Below are 22,827 nucleotides of genomic sequence, written 5' to 3'. Positions count from 1 at the left end.
GGCAGCTACTAAGTGAAGTAGCAGAGCAGGAGTAAGTAGACTACTATTTCATATGGGAAACGAAGCACCTGAGCAACACAAATAAAGACTGAAAACTTCCTGGAGGATGCAGATAGGCCCTAGTTCTGACATGATATAGCTGCCAGTTAGAATGGATAGGATATTCACTGGAGTATTTTGCAGCCACTGGGCTGTGGCAGTAGACTACCAAACAAAAAGATTCTTATTTGTTTAGATAATGTCGAATGTGAATTGACAGTATTTTCACTGAGCAAGTTACACCAGGCATTAAAAAGAGAGAAAGAGAGGATTTTTAACTCATGGCTTTAAATGCAATCTTTGTAAACAAATGGAGCTGGCCTCCACATTGTAGAAGTGAAAGTCCAACAGTATGTAAACTATGCTATCCTTTGTGACTTCCTCATTCCACCCACCCACCCTGTTGCATCATGCCAATAAACATCAACTTCTGTAATACTTTGCCAGCTCCATAAATTTATGTGAGCTGTGATGAAGAGCCCAGGGCATAACAAGCCCAGAGATCTGCAATGCCTGGGACACTCTGCAGAAGCAGCTGAACCAGTTGCATGATCTTGGGGTTATTTTTCAAGCAGTATTTTTAACAAAGCCAATAAAAATGGAGGGGAAAATTAATCTGGCCCTTTAGATTGTCCTATGCCGCTTATCACTTTGGCAGCCTTCAAATGTTTTGCTTTCTTGCTTTATCACAGAAAGCCATGAGGGCCAAGGAATATGAGTGCTTTGTAGTGAAAATTCAAAGGCTGGAGAACCTTTGCAGAGCTCTTCAGGATGAAAGGAATGTACTGTACAAAAAAATAAAAGATGCACAATTACCTGAGGAGAAAAGGGAGGAGGAGGAGGAGGAGGAGGAGGAAGAGGAGGAGGCGGCGAAGGAGGAGGAAGAACAGACTCAACAAAAAGACAGCCTGGAAAATGAGGCTGGCACAAATTCCTCTGTTACAGGCCCAGCTGCTGCTGAGTTATCTGCCACTAATGAGAATATCCTAAAAGATCTGGCTGCAGCTTTCATGGTGACCCATCATGTGGAAATGCCCCCGATAACCACCAACAAAGATACTGCTGACCAGCCACATGGCTTACAAGCAGGAGGTCTGATCTGTCCCCTAGAGCCAACACTCCCCTCTCCCATGCCTCAAGACACTGAAAATTGTTCCATACAGCCAACAGCATCCATGCCCAAAGCAGACGGACATGAAGGGGACACAGTAGAGCAACATGTTCAAGATCATCCAGTGCTGAAGTTGCCAGATGCTGACATGGAAGGAGTTGATTAGTCTAATATGTAGGTGCAATATTTCTTTCCAAATGCCATTCCCTCATTTTCTCATTACATGTTAAAAAAGAGGGGGGAAAGAAATTATGTGTCTTGAAAAATATTGACAGATCTGGGCCTCGGGATCATAGGCACGCACAACTTGCCTTTGTGCCATCGAGTCCCATCACTACAGATAGGATTTCAGTTTGCCCTATTTCTCATCTAATCAAAGCAAAGCGCTTTTCTGAAATGTAGGAAAATGCAGGGTCTCCATCCCCACCAGCACATCTCAAAAATTTATAGGGCCTCCCTACCTTTAAGAGCCATTTGAGTTCAGCATACTCTCGAAACAACCCAGGACACACAGAAAACACTCCAGCACAAGCTTTTAATGATCATTTGGTCTGATATAGCACAATGTAGATTTTAAATATGTTGGGAGAGGGAGGGTCCAAACACGTTTAGCCATACGGGAGAGTTTCAAATCTATTAAAAAGTAGAAACGTATAAGACGCAATGTGGCAAACACCACACTGTCCAAACTGCTAATTATGTCTATAACGTAAAGATTCTGCCAGCATTACCATCTCTGTATCTGGTCTTCAAGACACTTCTTTATTAGTTTGCCCAACTTCAAGCAGTATCATTTCTATCCCTGGGGCACTGATCATTTGATTTCACCCCCATTAAATTCAATAACACTTTTCTCACAATGAAAAATATTTGTTCACCCTAGGCTATACTACTACTGTGTTGGTCCCAGAGAGTGAGATGCAAACAAATTAGGTAAGATGATACTTTTCACTAGCCCTAGTTTGTACTATTTTTTACTAGCACAAAAGTATATAACCCAATGAGTTAGCAGGCAGATTGAAAAGCGGCTCCATTTTTGAGAAAAGGGTTGACTTTACTATGCAAGTTACTAAAGCTGGAATACCAAGTACATGCACTTAAAACTTGGTTCAGTTGAAATCAAGAGAACTTCTTTCCAAATAATTGTGCTGACAACTGTAGTGTTAGTAACTTCAGATGGGAGCCTATTCAGGGAGCCTATTCACAACATCTCTAGCATTTCAAACAGAAGACATATTGACCTGATAGGAGTTTCAGCTTATAATTTTCTGCTGGTTCTTCAGTTACATGTTTGAAAATATCCTAGACTTGCTCAAACAAATCCTCACTGTCACATCAGCTTAACAATGGAGGGAGCTGTTGAGGTGGGATCACTTCCAAAGAAATGAACATTTCTGAGGTTCTACTGACCTATGAGGATCCATGTGCTTCTTCTGAATCTTTGAATCCGATCTTAAGATTGAGTTATAAGTCATAGAACACAACATGTAAAATTACCAAAAGTGAAATTCACTGACTCCCAAGATCTAGGACCTAAAACAAAATATGGGAATGGGCAACCCTCAGAAATGCTCAAATATTTATCTTTTCCTTTGTAGCAAAATGGGTATTCTTTTTGAAGACAGTCTGTAATTGTTGTGGAATTATAAAGCCACTGGCCTGTTTCGCACATAACGACCCAGAGTATGGGTTGTCGTTGAAGCGCGGGTGGTCATTACTTGCAAACTCTGCACTATTGTTTAACAATGGGTTGTTAACTATGAACAGCCCAGGAAGAGAAGCCATGCTTTCTTCTTGGGTTGTGAACTCTGGGCTGTCATTACATACGAACCAGGCCTGCGAGTCCCTAATTTTAAAGGTGTGTAAAATTGCACTCCATATGTCCATTTTTCCTCCATTCATATTCTAGGTTTTCTATTATAGCATAAGTGGTTCTGCCAAAATCTATTCACCTATATGCCTTGCTTTACCCTGTATGGTCATTATTTAAACATTTATCACCACAATGCAGCACATTATTTTGCCATCAAATTTCACTGAATTAAACTTGTAACTGAACTGTATAACTTTACATATATCAGTTGAACTTTTCTTTTAGGACTGAATAAATTATATCTGTAGAATTCCAGCCTGAATTTGACATTAACGTTTTTGCTTGTTATCTTATTCGTATTTTAAACATTTAATAGATAGAGTTTCTATACTTAATACTTTGCTTTCCTCATCTCCTGTCTTCTACTCAATAGCTGTTCTTTTTCTAACATTCCTACGATAGTTACTGCTTTTGAGAACTTTTTATGGGGATTTTGAACAGAAATTTGAGCCGGACGTCATCAGCCTTGATAAAGCTCTTTAGAATGGCCAAGACATATGACATACATTATATCTCAGTGATGGGGAGGAACCATAGCTCAGTGGTATTGCACATGCTTTGCATGCAGAAGGTCCCTGGTTCAATCCCCGGCATCTCCAGCTAGGGTAGGAAAGAATCTTGCCTGAAACCCTGGAGAGCCACTGCCAGTCAGTGTCAATGATACTGTGCTAGATGAACCAAGCGTCTGACTTGCCATAAGGCAGCTTCCTATGTTCTTAATTTTCAACTTGTAAGGTAGGTTGATATGATTTTCCCTGTATCCTAGATGAGAGCTGATGTAATGACTTTCCTAAGGTCATCTAGTAAGGTGATAGCTGAAAACAGATTTGAACCAGCAAATTCTCCTAGCCTACAGCCCTAGCTCATACCCACTAAACAACACAAATTCTCCTTGATTATATTCACAATGCTGCTGGCTAGATTTGTGCTCCCCAAGTTCACCTGGGAGAAACCCTGACAGCTAAACCAGTTTGAAAACATGTCTACAACATAGGAATAAACTGGAGCAGACATGCCCTTAGTGTTAGGCAATGGGCAATTAATCTAGTCACCAATTTATTTCAGAGGGGATTTCTGGGTGTGTGAGAGCTGGTAATTCTCCAACACAATTTATAAATGCTAGAAAGGACTACAGAGGCAAAAGTGTGGTACTTTTAGGCAGCGTAACATCAGGCTTTTGATCCTTCTCACCTTCTTTATATCCCCACCCACCACAATACCCAGGCCAAGTCCACATGACAAGCCAAGTGAATAATTAATGGACTGCAAGTTTATACTTGAGGTCTGTGATTCAGTTGACACAACAGTGATGCAGAAATAATGAAATGGAATGTAAGTAGACATGCAGTGATATGCACACATGCACACACAGAGGTTTTGAAAACTAGGCAGAGGTCCAGAACAATAGCTAAATGCTCATGGATGCTATTGTAAATGGAAAGGACTCAAGTTGGAAATGACTTTTGAAGTTTCCTATTTGCCTCACTCATCTTAAACAGTTTCTCATAAATTATCTTGGCTCTCCTTGTGAAAGTACACAAAGGAATTGTCAAGATTCCCCATGCAGTCTTCATTTAGTCCTTTGAACTTTTTTATCCTAAAAGGTAGAAAGGAGACATCTATACTTTCTAGAGTTGCCTGCACATGTAGTTCTATTTCGGGAGCAGCTCATGTGTTTTGCATGCATTCGGTCCTAGTTCTATCCCAGCACCTCCAGTTAAAGAATCTCAAGTAGTGGCTAGAAAAGACCAATGCTTGACACCTTGGAGAACTGCAGCCCATCACGTAAATACTACTAGGCTAAATGGATCAATTGTCTGACTCAATAAGGTAGTTTCATATGTAGTTGTAACAGTGGCATTTTCTAAGTAGGCATTAGTATTGGGTCCAATGTAGCTTGGATTTACTTTTAGTCACCAATGGTTCTATAGAAAGACTAATGATGATAAGCCATCATAACTGGAACACTTAAAAATAGAGCCCTCCTAAATAAGGCAGTATATATTTAAGGGGGCAGCATGTTTGCTGCAGAGCTGTTGGAAGAAACTGTAACCTTTAGCATTGCCTTGATGCATGTATTTCTCATCATAAGAGGGGAGTATAAAATAAAGGGCATACGCCTACATAGAACAAAAAGGTCAAACAACAAAAAACCCTGGCAATGTGTCAAGAGGCCGTAGGGCTTTGAGTGTTATGCAGGTGGGGCTGGGAAGCTGCAGTAATCAGGAAGCTGGGAAGGCATAGGAGGAAGGTGAAGGCCTAATTGGGGCTCACTGAATAAGCTATAGGATCAGATAGCAAAAGGTGCAGTGTTTACTAAGTGCAGCAGCACCAAGACCCAGCAAATAAGAGGAAAGGTATTATTTCAGCATTTGGCTTTGGTTTCTGTCTTGTTGAGAAAGACCCTTCCTCAGCAAGACCCTGAATGCCTCTGTAGATTTAATTTTCACACACACCCTATTTCTTTGGGTTCAGCTTGTTTATGGGATCCAGCAGAAGTGAGAAACTTGGTCCTACTTCATCCAGCACACACCCTCCTGCCCCAGTTCATTTGTTTAATCTAAGAAGATAAAGTGGCAATAATGAAGCCCATTAAGCAACTGCATGGAGAAAAGTCAACTTTGTTTCTGTATCAAAACAGAAACTATTGTATCCCCCCAAAGCTAAGCAAAAGCAGAAGATGCAGCAGTCATGGAGAATTTGATGGCCAGCAGACTTGGCTGTGTGGTGAGGATGGCCTCTGGATGCTTACCCATGCCTGAATAACTGACTCAGCCTGTAGGACAAACGTTTTTTAAGTTGGTCAACTGGAAAGCAAATCTGCATGAACATGTGCTCCAGCTGCTGTCCCAAGGATTTGTGAGCCACACTCCTTATCTTGCTACCAGTTTTGACCTACTCCTGAAGCATCCATGGAGAATTAGATCCTAACAAAGAAGGGCAAAGGCAACTAAAACAGCTACCCTCCTGTAGGAACGCGTTGTCAAGTGTTCAATATTACATACTAGCAGGAGCATATTGTCTCATATGCGCTCTAAACTTCCAAGAGTCTCAGGATGTATCTGCACTACAGCTCTAAAGGTTTTGTATCCATTTAATGATCATGGCTTTCCGCAAAGGACACTGGGAACTGGGAACTAGTGAAAGTGTTAATAATCTGTTGAAGATCCCAAGGTCTCTCATAACAACTCCAGACCTGAAGATTTCCCAGGTAGAGGGAATGACTGTTAAACCCATTTTAAGCCTGTGGCATCAGGCACCACTGCCACACTTGTTCCTTTTCAGAATTAAACGCCATGGTTAATTAACTTTGTGCATGCAATTTTTTCTTGTATAGCAACCTTTAAAAAACAAAACCATGCCAGTGTTAATGCAGTTGGGCCTAGAATACATCTTCATTCATTTTGAATCCTTGACCTAGAAACAGAACCTGTTTGTTCCTGTGTTCCAAACACCTGTTAGGTGCTAGTGACCCAAAGGCAACGCACCTGACCTATCCATGGAAATAGCATACCTTGTTTAAAGGACGTGACAGCAGAAGCATGTTTCATTCCTTGCTCTCAGCAGTTAAGTTATTCATACTCTTGATCTTTCAAAGCTGCTATTTTCTTGGTTTCAAAGAAGGGTGTATCATTACTGGTATTAGCAGATGCTATTGTTGGAAGCTGGGCAGGGAAGCTTTAGGAATAACCTTGATATGTACAGTCCTTTACACCATACAAAATTAAATTCAATAGCCAAGCCAGCTACTTGGGAAGCAGTAAGTGCTGACTGCAAAAGTTGAAAAATAGCAAGCCCCTTTATTATAGCAATATGGCTTTCAAACACTTTTTAAAAAGCAGCTTACCATGTTTTCCACACTGTTGTGCTGCATGTTTTCCAAGGCTGTTTTCCCCCTCAAACACACACACACACACACACACACAAATACCATGGCTTTTTTGTTGTTGTTCAGTCGTTCAGTCGTGTCCGACTCTTCGTGACCCCATGGACCACAGCACACCAGGCCTTCCTGTCCTCCGCTCTCTCCCCGAGTGTGCTCAAGTCCATATTCATTGCATCGGTGATGCTATCCAGCCATCTCATCCTCTGCCGTCCTCTTCTCCTTTTGCCTTCAATCTTTCCCAGCATCAGGGTCTTTTCCAGGGAGTTTTCTCTTCGCATTAGGTGGCCAAAATATTTGAGCTTCAGCTTCAGTATCTGTCCTTCCAATGAGCACTCAGGGTTGATTTCCTTTAGGATTGACTGATTTGTCCAGGGGACTCGTAAGAGTCTTCTCCAGCACAGTTCGAAAGCATCGATTCTTCAGCACTCAGGCTTCCTTAGAGTCCAGCTCTCACAGCCATACGTTGCTATTGGGAAAACCATAGCTTTGATTATACGAACCTTTGTCGGCAAGGTGATGTCTCTGCTTCTTACTATGCTGTCTAGGTTTGCCATAGCTTTCCTCCCAAGGAGCAAGCGTCTTTTAATTTCATGGCTACAGTCACCGTCTGCGGTGATCTTGGAGCCCAAGAAAGTAAAATCTGTCACTGCTTCCATTTCTTCTCCTTCTATATGCCAGGAAGTGATGGGGCCAGATGCCATGATCTTCGTTTTTTTAATGTTGAGTTTCAAACCAGCTTTTGCACTCTCCACTTTCACCCTCAACAAGAGGCTCTTTAGATCCTCTTCGCTTTCTGCCATTAGGGTAGTATCATCTGCGTATCTGAGGTTGTTGATAATTCTCCCGGCAATCTTAATTCCGACCTGTGATTCATCCAACCTGGCGTTTCTCGTGATGTACTCTGCATATAAGTTAAATAAGCAGAGCGACAATATACAGCCTTGTCATACTCCTTTCCCAATTTTGAACCAATCGGTTGTTCCATGTCCGTCCGGTTCTTACTGTTGCTTCTTGACCCTCGTACAGGTTTCTCAGGAGACAGGTAAGGTGGTCTGGTACTCCCATCTCTTTAAGAATTTGCCAGAGTTTGTTGCAATCCACACAATCAAAGGCTTTAGCGTAGTCAATGAAGCAGAAATAGACGTTTTTCTGGAATTCTCTTGCTTTCTTTATGATCCAGCGAATGTTGGCGATTTGATCTCTAGTTCCTCTGCCTCTTCGAAACCCAGCTTGTACTTCCGGTAGTTCTCGGTTCGCATACTGCTGAAGCCTAGCTTGTAGGATTTTGAGCGTCACCTTGCTGGCATGTGAAATGAGCGCAACTGTATGGTAGGTTGAACACTCTTTGGAATTGCCCTTCTTTGGAATTGGAATGTGAACTGACCTTTTCCAGTCTTGTGGCCACTGTTGAGTGTTCCAAATGTGTTGGCATATTGAGTGCAGCACTTTCACATCATCATCTTTTAGAATCTTAAATAGCTCAGCTGAAATACTGTCATCTCCGCTAGCTTTGTTGTTAGTAATGCTTCCTAAGGCCCACTTGACTTCACTCTCTAGGATGTCCCGCTCAAGTTCAGTGACTGCACTATCACGGCTACCAGGGACATTAAGATCTTTCCTGTATAGTTCTTCTGTGTATTCTTTCCACCTCTTCTTAATCTCATCTGCTTCTGTTAGGTCCCTTCCTTCTTTGTCCTTTATCATGCCCATCTTTGCACAAAATGTTCCCTTGAGATCTCCGATTTTCTTGAAGAGATCTCTAGTCTTTCCCATTCTATTGTTTTCTTCGATTTCTTTGCATTGTTCATTTAAGAAGGCCTTCTTGTCTCTCCTTGCTATTCTCTGGAAATCTGCATTCAGTTGGGTTTATCTTCCCCTTTCTCCCTTGCTTTTCGCTTCCCTTCTTTCCTCAGCTACTTGTAAAGCCTCATCAGACAGCCACTTTGCTTTCTTGCATTTATAGAATCATAGAATCACGGAATAGTAGGGTTGGAAGGGGCCTACAAGGCCATCGAGTCCAACCCCCCGCTCAACGCAGGAATCCAAGTCAGAGCATCCCTGACAAATGGCTGTCCAGCCTCGTCTTGAAGGCCTCCAGTGTGGGAGAGTCCACCACCTCCCCAGGTAATTGGTTCCATTGTCGTATTGCTCTGACACTCAGGAAGTTTTTCCTGATGTTCAGCCGGAATCTGGCTTCCTGTAACTTGAGCCCATTATTCCATGTCCTGCACTCTGGGATGATCAAGAAGAGATCCTGGTCTTCTTCTCTGTGACAACCTTTCAAGTACTTGAAGAGTGCTATCATGTCTCCTCAGTCTTCTCTTCTCAAGGCTAAACATGCCCAGTTCTTTCAGTCTCTCTTCATAGGGCTTTGTTTCCAGTCCCCTGATCATCTTTGTTGTCCTCCTCTGAACCCTCTCCAGTTTGTCTGCATCCTTCTTAAAGTGTGGTGCCCAGAACTGGACACAGTACTCCAGATGAGGCCTAACCAGTGCTGAGTAGAGGGGAACTAGGACTTCCCGGGATTTGGAAGCTGTGCTTCTATTAATGCAGCCCAAAATAGCATTTGCCTTTTTTGCAGCCACATGACATTGTTGGCTCATATTCAGCTTGTGATCGACAACAATTCCAAGATTCTTCTCGCTTGTAGTGTGGTTGAGCCACGTATCCCCTATCTTGTAACTGTGCATTTGGTTTCTTTTTCCTAGGTGCAGAACTTGGCATTTATCCCTATTAAATGTCATTCTGTTGTTTTCTGCCCAGCGCTCCAGTCTATCCAGATCACTTTGAATTTTGTTTCTGTCTCCCAAAGTATTAGCTATCCCGCCCAATTTGGTGTCATCTGCAAATTTGATCAGCATTCCCTGCACCTCCTCCGCCAAGTCATTAATACAAATGTTGAAAAGCACTGGGCCCAGGACTGAGCCCTGCGGTACCCCACTCGTTACCTCTCCCCAGTTTGAGAAGGTCCCATTGATAAGCACTCTTTGAGTCCGATTCTGTAGCCAACTGTGGATCCACCGGATCGTTGTTTCATCTAGCCCACTTTGAGCTAGTTTGCTCATCAGGATATCATGGGGCACTTTGTTGAAAGCTTTGCTGAAGTCGAGGTATATGATGTCCACAGCATTCCCATGGTCTACAAGGGAGGTGACTTGATCAAAAAATGAGCTCAGATTTGTCTGGCAGGACTTGTTTTTGACAAATCCATGATGCCTTCGAGAAATCACAGCATTGTTGTCCAGGTGCTTCCAGATGGATTCCTTTATCATCTGCTCCAGAATTTTCCCAGGGATTGATGTCAGACTGACTGGTCTGTAGTTCCCAGGTTCCTCCTTTTTACCCTTTTTGAAGATAGGAACAACGTTAGCCCTCCTCCAGTCATCTGGCACTTCCCCCATCCTCCATGATTTCTCAAAGAGAATAGACAGCGGTTCTGAGAGTTCTTCTGCCAGTTCTTTTATTACTCTAGGATGCAGTTCATCTGGCCCTGGAGATTTGAACTCATTCAAAGTAATTAGGTGTTCCTTGATCATATGCTTATCAATCTCAAGCTGCAATCCTGCCCCTTCAGCCTGTACTTCGCCTTTGCCGCGGGGGTCATATACCCTCTTTTGGGAGAAGACTGAGCCAAAGTAGGAATTGGGCACCTCTGCCTTTTCTTTGTCATCTGTTATCGTTTTGCCATCCTTATTTAATACCTGAACAACTATTTCTTTCTTCTGTCTTTTACTATGCACGTAGCTGAAGAAAGCCTTTTTGTTGTTTTTAGCATCCCTCGCTAACCTCAGCTCGTTCTCAGCTTTAGCCTTCCTGACGCCATCCCTGCAATTCTGTGCTACCTGCCTGTACTCTTCCTTTGTTACTTGGCCTTCTTTCCACTTCCTATATGTGTCCTTTTTTGTTTTCAGGTCGTCATCCCTAAGCTTTTTGTGAAGCCACACTGGCTTCTTCTTTTGTCTTCCACCTTTTCTTCTTGTTGGAATTGTTTGCAATTGTGCCTTGAGAATTTCCTTTTTTTTTTAATTCTTTTTCTTTGGGATGGATTGAGTTGCTGCCTCCTGAACAATGTTACGGACCTCCATCCATAGTTCCTCAGGCACTCTATCAGGTCTAATCCCTTAAATCTATTCCTCACCTCCACTGTATACTCATAAGGGAGATGATTTAGGTCATACCTGAATGGTTTAGTGGTTTTCCCTACGTTCTTCAATTTCAGCCGAAATTTTGCAACAAGAAGCTCATGATCTGAGCCACAATCAGCTCCAGGTCTTGTTTTTACTGACTGTATAGAGCGTCTCCATCTTTGGCTGCAAAGGACATAATCAATCTGATTTCGATATTGACCATCTGGTGATGTCCATCTGTAGAGTCGCCTCTTGTGCTGTTGGAAGTGTTTGCTATGGTCAGCGTGTTCTCTTGGCAAAACTCTATTAGCCTTTGTCCTGCTTCATTTTGTACACCAAGGCCATGCTTGCCTGTTATCCTGGTTATTTCTTGACTTCCTGCTTTAGCATTCCAATCCCCTATGATGAACAGGACATCTTTTTTTGGTGTTAGTTCTAGAAGGTGTTGGAGGTCTTCACAGAACCGATCAACCTCAGCTTCTTCTGCATCAGTGGTTGGGGCACAGACTTGAATTACTGTGATGTTGAATGGTTTGCCTTGGATTCATACTGAGATCATTCTATCGTTTTTGAGATTGTACCCCAGTACTGCCTTTCCCACCCTTTTGTGGACTATGGGTGCTACTCCATTTCTTCTAAGGGATTCTTGCCCACAGTAGTAGATAGAATGGTCACCTGAATTAAATTCACCCATGCTTGTCCATTTTAGTTCACCGATTCCCAAGATGTTCAATCTTGCCATCTCATGTTTGACCACCTCCAGCTTACCTTGATTCATTGATCTTACACTCCAGGTTCCTAAAGAATATTGTTCTTTACAGCATCAGACTTTCCTTTCACCAACAGACATATCCACAGCTGAGTGTCCTTTCGGCTTTGGCCCAGCCGCTTCACTCTTTCTGGCACTACTTGGAAATTCCCTCTGCTCTTCCCCAGTAGTATATTGGACACCTTCCGACCTGAGGGGCTCAACTTCTGGTGTCATATCTTTTAGCCTTGTGATACGTTCCATGGGGTTTTCTTGGCAAGAATACTGGAGTGGGTTGCCATTTCCTTCTCCAGTGGACCACATTTTGTCAGAACTCTCCATCATGACCTGTCCGTCTTGGGTGGCCCTGCACGGCATAGCTTATGGCTTCACTGAGTTACGCAAGCCCCTTCGCCACAACAAGGCAGTTATCCATGAAGGGCTTAAAAGCGAGTAAATGTTTCTGTTTCATCACTGGAACCTGTAAATGAATAACTGAAAACCATGAGATGAGAAGCTCTCCTTGTATTCCTAGCCAATATACTGCAGCTTGTCACTTAACATGAATAGTTTGGCATCTCTCTCTGACCACAATCTGCGATCTGTAGTTTAATTAGCTGCCACTCCTCTTCATAATGCTTTCTGTACATTGTTGTTAAGGACATTAGCCTGATACTGAGCTGAGCAGAAATATAGTTGTTCATTCTGCCCCAAATTGACTTCATGTAATAAAATGAACTTCCCCTTGATTGACTCTGGGTCCAAACAGCACAAAGAGTCTGCAAAATGTATTTTACAATTGCAACATTTTGTTTTCCTCAGCACCATGTCAAGTTACCAAAAACCTTTACTGACGGACTGATGCACCTGATCTTCTTCCATGGTCTAATGGAAACAGATTGATAGAAGCCCATTTTGTACTATTCAAACTGTTTCACAATCCTCCTCCCACACAACACAACAGCTATAATGTGAGCATGGAACTTCTGCTGTGCAGTGTTAGCCCATTCTTTTCTGCAATCAAATATGCTCAGTAGATGTAATAGGAAATGTATTTATTTATTTCCTGTCCAGATCAAACTTTGCTCTGCCAAAATATAGCCACCGCCACACCTTTGTCATTAGCTTGCTGTAGATCATCAACAGTACAAGACTCCGGCAGTAATCAACACACCATCAGATGCGCTGAGTCTCGGGTTTCTCCACATTCACATAATGTATTGTCGTCAACCAGCAACCCCCACTTAAATAAATTCGTCTTACACCTTCGTACCCTCACCCTCATCCTATTCATTGTCCTCCAAACTATATAAGGGAGAGTATTTCCAGCGGCCATTTCTTCCTTCGTTAAAATACTCAAGTCAATACTCAATAGGAAATATGTGTACACAATGTGCTAAGTGTCTTTATTCACAGGAAGCCTCTTCACATCCAGAGTTTTTGATCATGGTGATCAGATGGGGGCAAAGGCCCGCCAATTTAAATGGCACGTATTTCAGTGCTATTTCTCCAGTCAAATAAGGGCAATCCACATGAGCAATTGATGCAAATGTACATTGTGAGGCTCACCCAGTCCCTACTGAACTTGACAGTTGCATCTGACGTGTATGGATACCCTCATTGGAGCCACTAATCACATGCAGTGGGTTCTTGCATTTGCCCCCGAAGCTGCTATTTGCCCTGTTGGGGAAAATTTACAAGTACACACGATACCTGTATGTTTTCCAAGAAGAGAATTAACAGCTTCCATGGGAGAAATTTAATCAGAAAAATGGCACAGTTATCCCTTGCCCCACTGCTGCAGTCCCAATCCAATTCAAGACCCCTCAGCTATTAATTTTACACACACACACACACACACACACACACACACGAGAGCCTAATCATGGATTCTCATATCACATCTCAATTGGTGCTTATTATTGCAATCATGCCATTCCCTGGGCTGAATGTATTCATAACAGATGACTTCACAGTAAGACGGCTCACAGTGTAATATTAGCAAACATCTTAATTTGCTTGGGGGAGGGGAGAGTTACATTAATAGTAAGTCAAGTCATCAGGATAAAGTAGAACTGAAATTCCTGTCTTAAGCTGCTTTTCAACAAAACTTTTCATAGGTGTAAGGCAACTATGCATGCAACCAGCACTGTTTATAGTTTCCACTGCAGCACCTCCCCCACACAGTAAGACATGCTGCTAGCCAGTTCTAAAATAGGTTTGAATCAGTAGTATAGTGCTGCATCAGTAAATATCAAAGAATACTCCAGAAACACCACAGTAGAATATACAAATATGCAAATACACTACTACTTTGGATGAAAAGTCTGTTAGTGAAAGCTACAGGAAAGTTATCTCATGCAATCTACACTGTGCTGTTCCCATCTGTATTTGAGGTATTATTTTAATGTATTAAATTCAACACTACGTGAGCAAACATCATCTTGCTCTCTTCCCCCTGCAGCCCCCAAATCTGCAATTTGGGGCAGCACATGAGGGGATGGAGACGGGAAGGGAAATCCATTCTGCCAGCAGTTTCCATTCCACTGACAGCCACCACTGTATCCAACCAATTGGATGCATCTCCACTGCAATATGAGCAATGAGATAGACTTCCTAAACTACATAGGGCTTCTTTAACCATGGACATTCTGTTTTCCTCCTTGGGACTGTAGGCACTGGGAGGGTAGCAAAGGATCGAAAATAATATTAGGAAGACTTGGGTTTTGACTTTAATTTAGGGAAGTTTTAGGAGTATGCAAATGAACAGATGTTTCGCAAAATATAGTCAATAAAATCCTACTACTATTGTGTAGACTGGGATATGAATACAAAGCAGTCACAAAAAATATTTGATGCATGCCTTATAACTGCATGAGTAAGGAAGTCACTTTTTAACTACATTGGATGTATGCTTCAATCTATCTAGCTCACACACCTTCAGAGTTTGTTGTTATTGCTAACACACTCAGTATCTTCCCTTCCCCAAAGCCCCACTGCAGTTTGATGCACTGGATAGTTAAGATTATGCCTCCCATGAGAGAAACAGTCCTTACTTCACTTCTGGAAGTCCACAAACTCTTCTTCTTTCCTACAGCCAACTGATTCATCCCTAAATCCAATGTTTACATCTATTAAACCGTTTACCTATTGTTACAGCCTTTAAGATCAATGCGTAATACAAAGAGATGTAGGTGCTTCTGATGAGGTTTTAGGCACTCTGACCATAGCTGGAATAGTAAGTGCACCTAGCTGTTGCTGAATACTTAGCAATTGGTTCCAATGCAATTACTTGTGTGATCAAATCATCTTAGCAATGAAGCTCAATGGGTGACCTTGGGCCAGTTACTCTCTCTTGCCTTAATGTAGCTCACAGGGTTCTTATGGAAATAAAACTGGACAGTCCTATCTATGTACACTTCCCTGAGATCCTTAGAGGAAGAGTGAGATATGAATGTAAATATAATAACAAAGTATCTAAGCAGACAGTGACATTAGGCTTAAAATGTTGTACATTACAGTCCCACACAACATTATGTACCCTTATTTGCACCAGTTTAAAACAACCACAAACACAATCCACTGCAATTTATTATTTTAATACAGATAAATCACAACCAAAAAACTTAACACCACACAAAAATGGCATAACCAATTAAATTTCATCAACATTCATTTGCTATGTACATATTCTTTCCCCTGCAAAAGTGCAATCCAAAACTGGTTTTTGTTTTGTTTCTTTTTGGAAAAAGGCTTTTTTTCAAACAAATATAGTATGGCTGGCTTTGTGGCCTCATAACACTTTGCCCTTGAATACCTCGTACATAAAATTCAGAGAGAAATGAAAATAAACTTGCTACATGTCTTCCTATCAAAAGAACACACTGACAGAATCACATGTTGCCTCAAACCTTGCTCTCAAAAATTATCTAATTTCATATGTTATGAACAAAGGCCAGAATCCAACACAGACTTAGGTTCTTAAGGGCGCAATCCTATGGCCACTAGTCAGTGGCTAGATGGCCATAGGTCAGATCAGTTCCCGGCAACCAACCTTGGAGCCCATGCTCCGAGGTCAGTTCCCACAGAACCGACCCCCATCCCCTTCCACGCCGCCTTGTAGGCAGCATGGATCGGCCCCGCACTCAGCGCATGTAAGAGCAGCGCGGAGCAGCAAAAACAGGGCATTCCTGGGGGCGGGGCTGGGAGGTCGGAAATGCCGCTTCCCACACTCCAAAGTCCCACACTCCAAAGTCCCGTGGCTTGATAGCCGAAATCAGCTGTCTAGCTGCAAGAGCAGGGCAGGGGAGCAAGGAGGAGATCCACTCCTCAGCACTCTTCCCGCCCTGCACTGGATAGGCGGTCACCCCTAGGGTCAGAGGTGACCATCAATCCACATAGGATTGCTCCCTAAGGGGGCAATCTTATGCATGCTTAGACAGATAAAACCCCTATATCTCAGAGCATTCCTACTGGGAATTGTAAGACTTTTTATGTCTACACATGCATAGGATTGTGCCTTAAGTGGGCTTAAATGTGCCTGTGTTGATTGTGACCACAGAATCATCCCAACTGAAATGAAGCTCTACTTCAGGGTTCTGCTGGTATTAAACTGCTTAAGACAAATATATGTTTTGCTCTGCCATCTCCTTAGAAAGGACAGCATTTAGGAATATTACCATTTTAAATATACTTTTACAGCAACAGATAGAACAGCAATCAGCTTATATCTGTAGGTGACAAACAATATTTTCATTTTGTCAGACAGGTGTGTGTGTGTGTGTGTGTGTATGTATGTGTGTGCGCGTGTACACATGCACGCATAATATAGTTTTCTGCCACACTACTGGTATATCTTTTTCAATGCAGGTGCCTCAGTAAATAAAAGCATCTTCACATCTGGAAAAAAAAAAACCCTATACAGATAAGATGAGAGAATTTAGCAGCTTGTTTTCTACTACATACTAAAATTAATAATGGAAGAACAGGAAGACTTCCCAAATGCAGAATAGCCATAATTCCCATATCCTGGGAATCACTGCAGACTTAACAGATGGAAGGAATGCTTGCGTAGTGCAGTGCACACCTTTCTTACACACTGATTTTTGCCTGGCCAGTACTGCTTACCATTTAAAGCTCCTCAGGAAATATCATTGCACAGGGCAAACACAGGAAGCCACTGCTTACCTGACAGGCATTTCTACCATCGGAAAATGGGAGCAGAAGTTGCATGAGGGACAGAGGAGCAACACTATGCCTTGCACACTCTGTCTGACATGGGGAAGAGGTCCAGATGCAATTTTGTGGCCCACCAGTTGGCCACCCAAACCTAAACATAAGCAATTAACAAGAAAGCCAGTTCAGAGTTTAGGTCCTTGTCAATCAAGGACAACTACATTTGGGAGGCATTATTTTATATATTTCAAAGCTTAGCTGGTTTCAAGACAAAAAAAATTCACTTTGATGATTCTAACATACATTAGACAGTTGTATATGATGTTAAAAATAAATATAATGCAAAATGGGTTTAAGAAACTGCTTATAAATTTTCTTTACTAGAAAATGAAATGCTCTTATGTGCAAGACTTTATTCATATTTGTTGCACATAAAAGTTCTACTGATAAAACCTAATATATATATATATAGTTTCTGCACAACCCTCTTGGTTTAGTCCCTAATCCTCCATGTATTCTTTAAGAATAATTGAAAATTCTGCAAGTACTCTTTATAGTTGGCTACACATACACAGAAACACTTATGCAGAGAGATCTTGGCTGACATGGAAACATAAGCACTATATCCCATATGTTCTAATGTGCATACAACCAGATTTAGTGAACACATGGAGCTCCATAGGAGATGGGGTTGCTCCACTTCCTTAAATACTGAGAGATGCTAGACATGTGCAATGGGAGATGCATATAAGAAACTATCCTTGACATAAAAGAAACCAAGTAGTTAAAGACTTCAAGCTTGGGGTTTCAAGCTAGATCCATAGTTATACCTCTTTATTAAAGGCAAATTTAATTTAAGAATTATTTGCTGTTATACCACTTCCTAGACTGCGAACATTAACACTTCTTTGGCCTGAACCTCTTTTTTCATGGCCATTTGTATATTCAGATACCAAGTACAGCCCTCATACTCTGATTTAAGTGCCAATTACCAGAAAGTGGGGTTCAGCAATTTGAGAGCCCAGTCTAGCCCCCTGTGGAGCACCGGCTGCCAACTCACAGCCAGAAAAGGTTTGTGGAGAGCCTGGTGGCTATCGCAATAGGACTTCCTGGTAGTCCATGATGACAAGAGGCCTGGCCTACCATTGGATCCTTAAGTGATCCCCCTGTGAAACTAGTTGCTGAGCAGAGCCTTGAGTGCACAAACTGCAGAATAGGACTGCTTGCAGTTTGTGGGTTTAAGCATGCCCATAAAGTCTAAACATAAATGCAATATCAGGGCCTCTGTGATTAACACACACGGTGATTCATCTGCTCTCACGCAAAGATGCAAACTCAGAAGGAACTTCAGGCCTCAAGTAGTAAAATCTATTATGATAGTGCTACCAGCATTCTTCTCTCCTTATGCAAAAAAGATCAGGGCAACATGATTTGAAATCCATGCAAAATGCCAAATTATATGCAGTGTGCTGACTGGAAGATAAATAGCATCTGAAAATGCTTCCACATCAATATCCAATTCAGCTGAAAACAACCAAATATTTAATTATAGTTGACCTGTCTTGAATAATTAAGAACATTTCAAAAATGAGTATTTTTGGAAGTCAGAATTCTAAGTAGCATTATTTTAATTAAATACATAATACTATGTAAGCTGTGCAAGCAGTTAAAGCTCTTGCAGGGATGGGACATTTTAAAATTAAGCAGAAGTCCTAGTTTATCAGACATTATACTATGTATTATATATCTGCTTTATTATTTTTTTTGCATTCTTTGGAGAATGAGTGATTCACTTTAAATTTGTACTTGTTCTAAGTACAATGGAGGATTCCCCTTGTAGTACATTATGGGCAGGATCCAACGGGGGTCTTATTTATATATGTATGTACGTATGTATGACATTTCTATACTGCCCCAAAGCTTTCTGGGTGGTTCACGAGGCTCTCTGGGCATTCTGCATGCAGTGAGCCTCGCCAGTCCTGGTAGGCGTGCAGCCAGCCGGCCCGCACATAGGTCTTACCACTGGTAGCCACGATGTAGCACTTCTTGGGGCAAGCCACAAAACAAGCAGAAACGCTTGTTTCTGGAAGGGGCAGGCCGCGGCCCTTCCAGAAATGAGTGTTTCCACTCGTTTCAAGGCTTGCCCACAAGTGCTACATCACAGCCACCATGGTAGGGGCTGTGCATGTGCTGGAGCCAGCAGCACCAGCTGTGCCCACAAGACCCCCATTGGATCCTGCCCTATATTTTGCCAAGCTACACAGGGTCTGTTAGCCAGTACAGAGTTTGAGGTGATTAGCTTAAGGGTGTATTACCATGCACTGGGTTGCAGACAATAGCTTTAGGTCAAACTAGACCTTACATTGAAGGATTGTGATTAGATCTCCCCATGTAATTTTCTTCTCCTAAAAACAGCTTGGGGTGAGGGCAGGGCGAGAGATTTTGGTTAAGGCTGCATTGCATGCAGAGTTGTCTAACTTTCCCTCCCCACCTAAATTAATCCTCTCCCAGAGCTTCTATCAGCTAAGTAGAATAACGCATACAGCTATCCATATTGTACCTGTATGTTTTCCCTGTTGTAGCTAATAGCAACTCTGGGAGGGCCTGGGGGGGGGGTTAGAACCCTACCCCTACCCCGCACCCCAGTATGCTGCTCTCCATTCCAAATTCACACACACACACACACACAGCTATTTCTAGGAAAATTACATGGGGAGACCCAATCATAGATCTCCAATGTAATGTCTTATTTTGCCCTTACTGCTAATGTATAGAAAATAATTTTATTTATTCCTCTTATTTATTCCTCTATGTATATAGGCCCATAAGCTGTATTCCATTTTCAAGTAGATTATTCATTTCTAATGTCAAGAGATCTGTGCTGAAAAACAAAATACTCAAGACTACCAAGTTTCCATTTCCCCTCTTTAAGAAAAAAAAGCCTTGGACAAAAACATTGATAAGCAAACAATGACACCAATCAAAATACAAAAATCTTGTGCATTTTTAATAAATCTCATTGTTATTAAATCTCATTGATTGCAAAAATCAATTAAGTTCACTTTTAGTCCCTCAACCCAATGTTAAATTCAAAGTTTTACAAGTTAAGTCAAAGTGCCATTTCAAAAAAGATTTTTTAAAATAAGTTATGATTTATCTTCATAGTTTTAACACCACGTAGTTCAAGGCCAGGATGCAAGAAACATGGAACTAATTCCATGATCCCAAAGGGGTTTTAGGCTTGTTTTTCCTCTAACAGCAGCACTCTCCACACCACATGGCAAAATGCTTTTGAAAGAGCAGGAAGGTGTTGAAAGTGTTAGCGCAAGCTCCTTCCATAACCCTAAGCAGTTCTTCGGAACCTTAAACCTGCCATGAAAACGCATGCTAGCTGATTCTACTATGCATATTTATACATGAGCCCACACACATACACACCATCTTAGGGTATGCCTGCACCAGTACATTTTTTGATGGGATATGTGCACAAAATGTGAACCACTGGTACATACTGAATTGTGTCTATGATAATGGCTGTAGTTAAGGGTTATGTTCTTTAAAATTTAGTACTTCATTTTAATTTAGTACTCTTCAGTTACTGTAAAGGTAAGATCTTCCCTACAGGCAAACTTATTCACATATAGGCAGCCCAGTGGACCACATGAAATAACATAATCCGTTTAGTTTGTACCTCATATTACTACAACAGTGCAATGAGAGACAAGAGTCAAACCAAAATGGAAAGAACTGCAACAGAATGCAGATACCCTCTTAATAATTCATCCTTCTGAGCACCACAAGAAAGCCTTAAAATGCCTGTAAAGAAGCTGAAATAACACAAGTTATTAAGATCTCAAGCTTGTTTTGGTAGAAGCAACTTCCCTGACTGCTAGAATTACAATGTTAGCGGAAACAGTATGATCTGTCAGTGAGAGTAACTATGATTATCAAATATATACTCCAGGAAGACACTATGCAAAAATAAGGTATTTTTAAACAGTGCATTTTCTGACATAGCATTACATTCATCTGTCAATGTTTAGGTTTCGTCATCAGACGGAAACTAGCACTACTTATACTAACAAGACCTGATCTTGCTCCCCGGAATGACAATGGCAAATTCACCAAGGAACAAAAACATGGAGTTTTATCATTTGAAAGAGGCACACACAGGAACAATCTCAGATAATTGTTGATTCCACAACCATCCAGTATGATCACCTACCTCATCCAGACATAGCAAAATGCACAGAGAGGATCTCAGCATAAACGTGAGGTTTGTGAATTCAGCACTGGAGAGATTATGCTAACTTGAGATCCTGCAGTATTCCTCCCCCTCCTCCTCTCAGTAACTCACATGTTATACTAGGCTGTGGAGTATGTTTGAGTGCATGGAGCAATGGCAGAAATAACCACATAGTGCTCCTTAGTTTGGAGCCAGTTTGCCATGTTCCGCAGATATTCTATCCATCAGGACAGATAGCCATAGGATTTTCCCTTCCACCACCTCAAACCATTAATAAAGATTTCCCCTTCTCTCCAAATCTACCAAACAAATCTATTAAGAACCAGATACTGGTTTTCCATAACTTCTCCATGTCTTGAAGTTATTCTACCTTAATTTAAAAAAAGAGAGTAAATGGTATTTCTCTCTCTGCTTGGGTGAATGAACTGCTGCCCCATCACCAACCTTCAGTGAAATCATGGCAAGAGGACTGTGGTCTTAATGACATGTATCTACACAGGAACACATGTACACAATCACACAAAGCTGCTGCACTTTCTTTCCATTAGAAAAAAAATAGGTCCCCCTCCCCCTCACAGAACAGATCTTATAAAAGATATGTAAAATAAAAGGAACAATACTCATAAAATAGCTATTACTATGGCAAAGCTTTTGTCAATAAGCCTCCAGAACTTTAAATGAGGAAAATGGTTTCACAAAATGGTAGTCCAAGTTTCCACAGTGTGGACACTGCTGAACGTTGCTGTATTCTGAGAAATACTGCATCCCAATACGTACATCTATAACAGGTTTCCCACAATGTTTACAGTTCAGTCGAGCCTGTAAAAAGGGTGGGGGGGGGGGTGGGGGGAAGAGAAAACAAAGAATTCTAAAGACTTCACAATTTGCTTCCATTGCTCATCAAACTACATCACCTAGGCATTTACTCAGTATTAGACACGGCATGTGATTAACCAGGGAATTGGAGGCCAATCCTCACTTTATGTTTAGTAACAAATAAATGGATGCATGCCTCATCAAGTGTGAATGGCATATGAGTGTGGAGTTAAGCATGTGTGGGTTTCTTTTTAAACGTAAAAACAGAATCTTTGGAGCTGCCACCTGGAAAGGATTGGATGAGTGCTTTGCAAGTTTTTAAAAAACCAAAACACCTAGATACACACTGGTTTTTACATTTGCCCACCTTTCATACTGGACAGGATGCACATTTATTCTGTCTTCTGGAATACATGCCCAAATATAAAAAGTAACAAGAATTAACCCGAGCCCAAGTAGATTAGGCCACAGTCATATGCACAATAGGACTTTTTTCTGTCTAAACATACATAGGATTGTGTCTTTAATGTACTTTTGATGCATTCTGTGTTAAACTCTGGCCTCCTTGACACTGAGAAAAATTGCTACGATATATTTTTACAGATATATCTGTAGCCCTTTCCAGGCATTCACTTGGGCACCACAAATGCAAGGTGGAATGGGGGCACCACTATAGCAGCAGGCTCTGCTTCTCCCTCTATGCACATTCATGAGAATGCTTGTAGAGAACCCCCATGCATCCTGTATATGCTAACTGTATACAGATGAATGCTTGAAGAGGGCTCTTCTCTGGGCTATATAAGTTC

General features: G+C 41.6%; 2 protein-coding genes across 13 annotated transcripts in view; one reads left to right on the top strand and one right to left on the bottom strand.

Moving 5' to 3' along the window:
- TXLNB (taxilin beta) overlaps positions 1-2,161 on the top strand; it is a 40,500-nt gene extending 38,339 nt beyond the window's left edge. The window contains exon 10 of the mRNA XM_084827711.1: positions 732-2,161. Within this exon, the coding sequence (XP_084683837.1) occupies positions 732-1,316 (585 nt within the window). The 3' untranslated portion in view covers positions 1,317-2,161. The remainder of the gene's footprint in view (positions 1-731) is intronic.
- Positions 1-22,827, bottom strand: part of HECA (HECA ribonucleoprotein granule regulator) — an 88,015-nt gene that overhangs the window by 35,406 nt on the left and 29,782 nt on the right. For 10 of the 12 annotated variants that reach the window (XR_014786713.1, XM_084827698.1, XM_084827703.1 and 7 more), the window contains one exon: positions 9,103-22,024. Coding sequence is in view for 11 of the 12 variants with exons in the window: in XM_084827698.1 (XP_084683824.1) it covers positions 21,860-22,024 (165 nt within the window). In the remaining variant the exon portion in view is untranslated. Of the gene's footprint in view, positions 1-9,102; positions 22,025-22,827 lie in introns of those variants that run through there. The other 2 variants (XM_084827700.1, XM_084827701.1) reach the window with 2 other exon arrangements.

This window comes from Heloderma suspectum, chromosome 1 (assembly GCF_057233095.1).
Source record: "Heloderma suspectum isolate Gila_16-S chromosome 1, 16-S_ref, whole genome shotgun sequence".
Classification (NCBI taxonomy): Eukaryota; Metazoa; Chordata; class Lepidosauria; order Squamata; family Helodermatidae; genus Heloderma; species Heloderma suspectum.
This window is presented reverse-complemented; position numbering and strand designations above follow the sequence as displayed.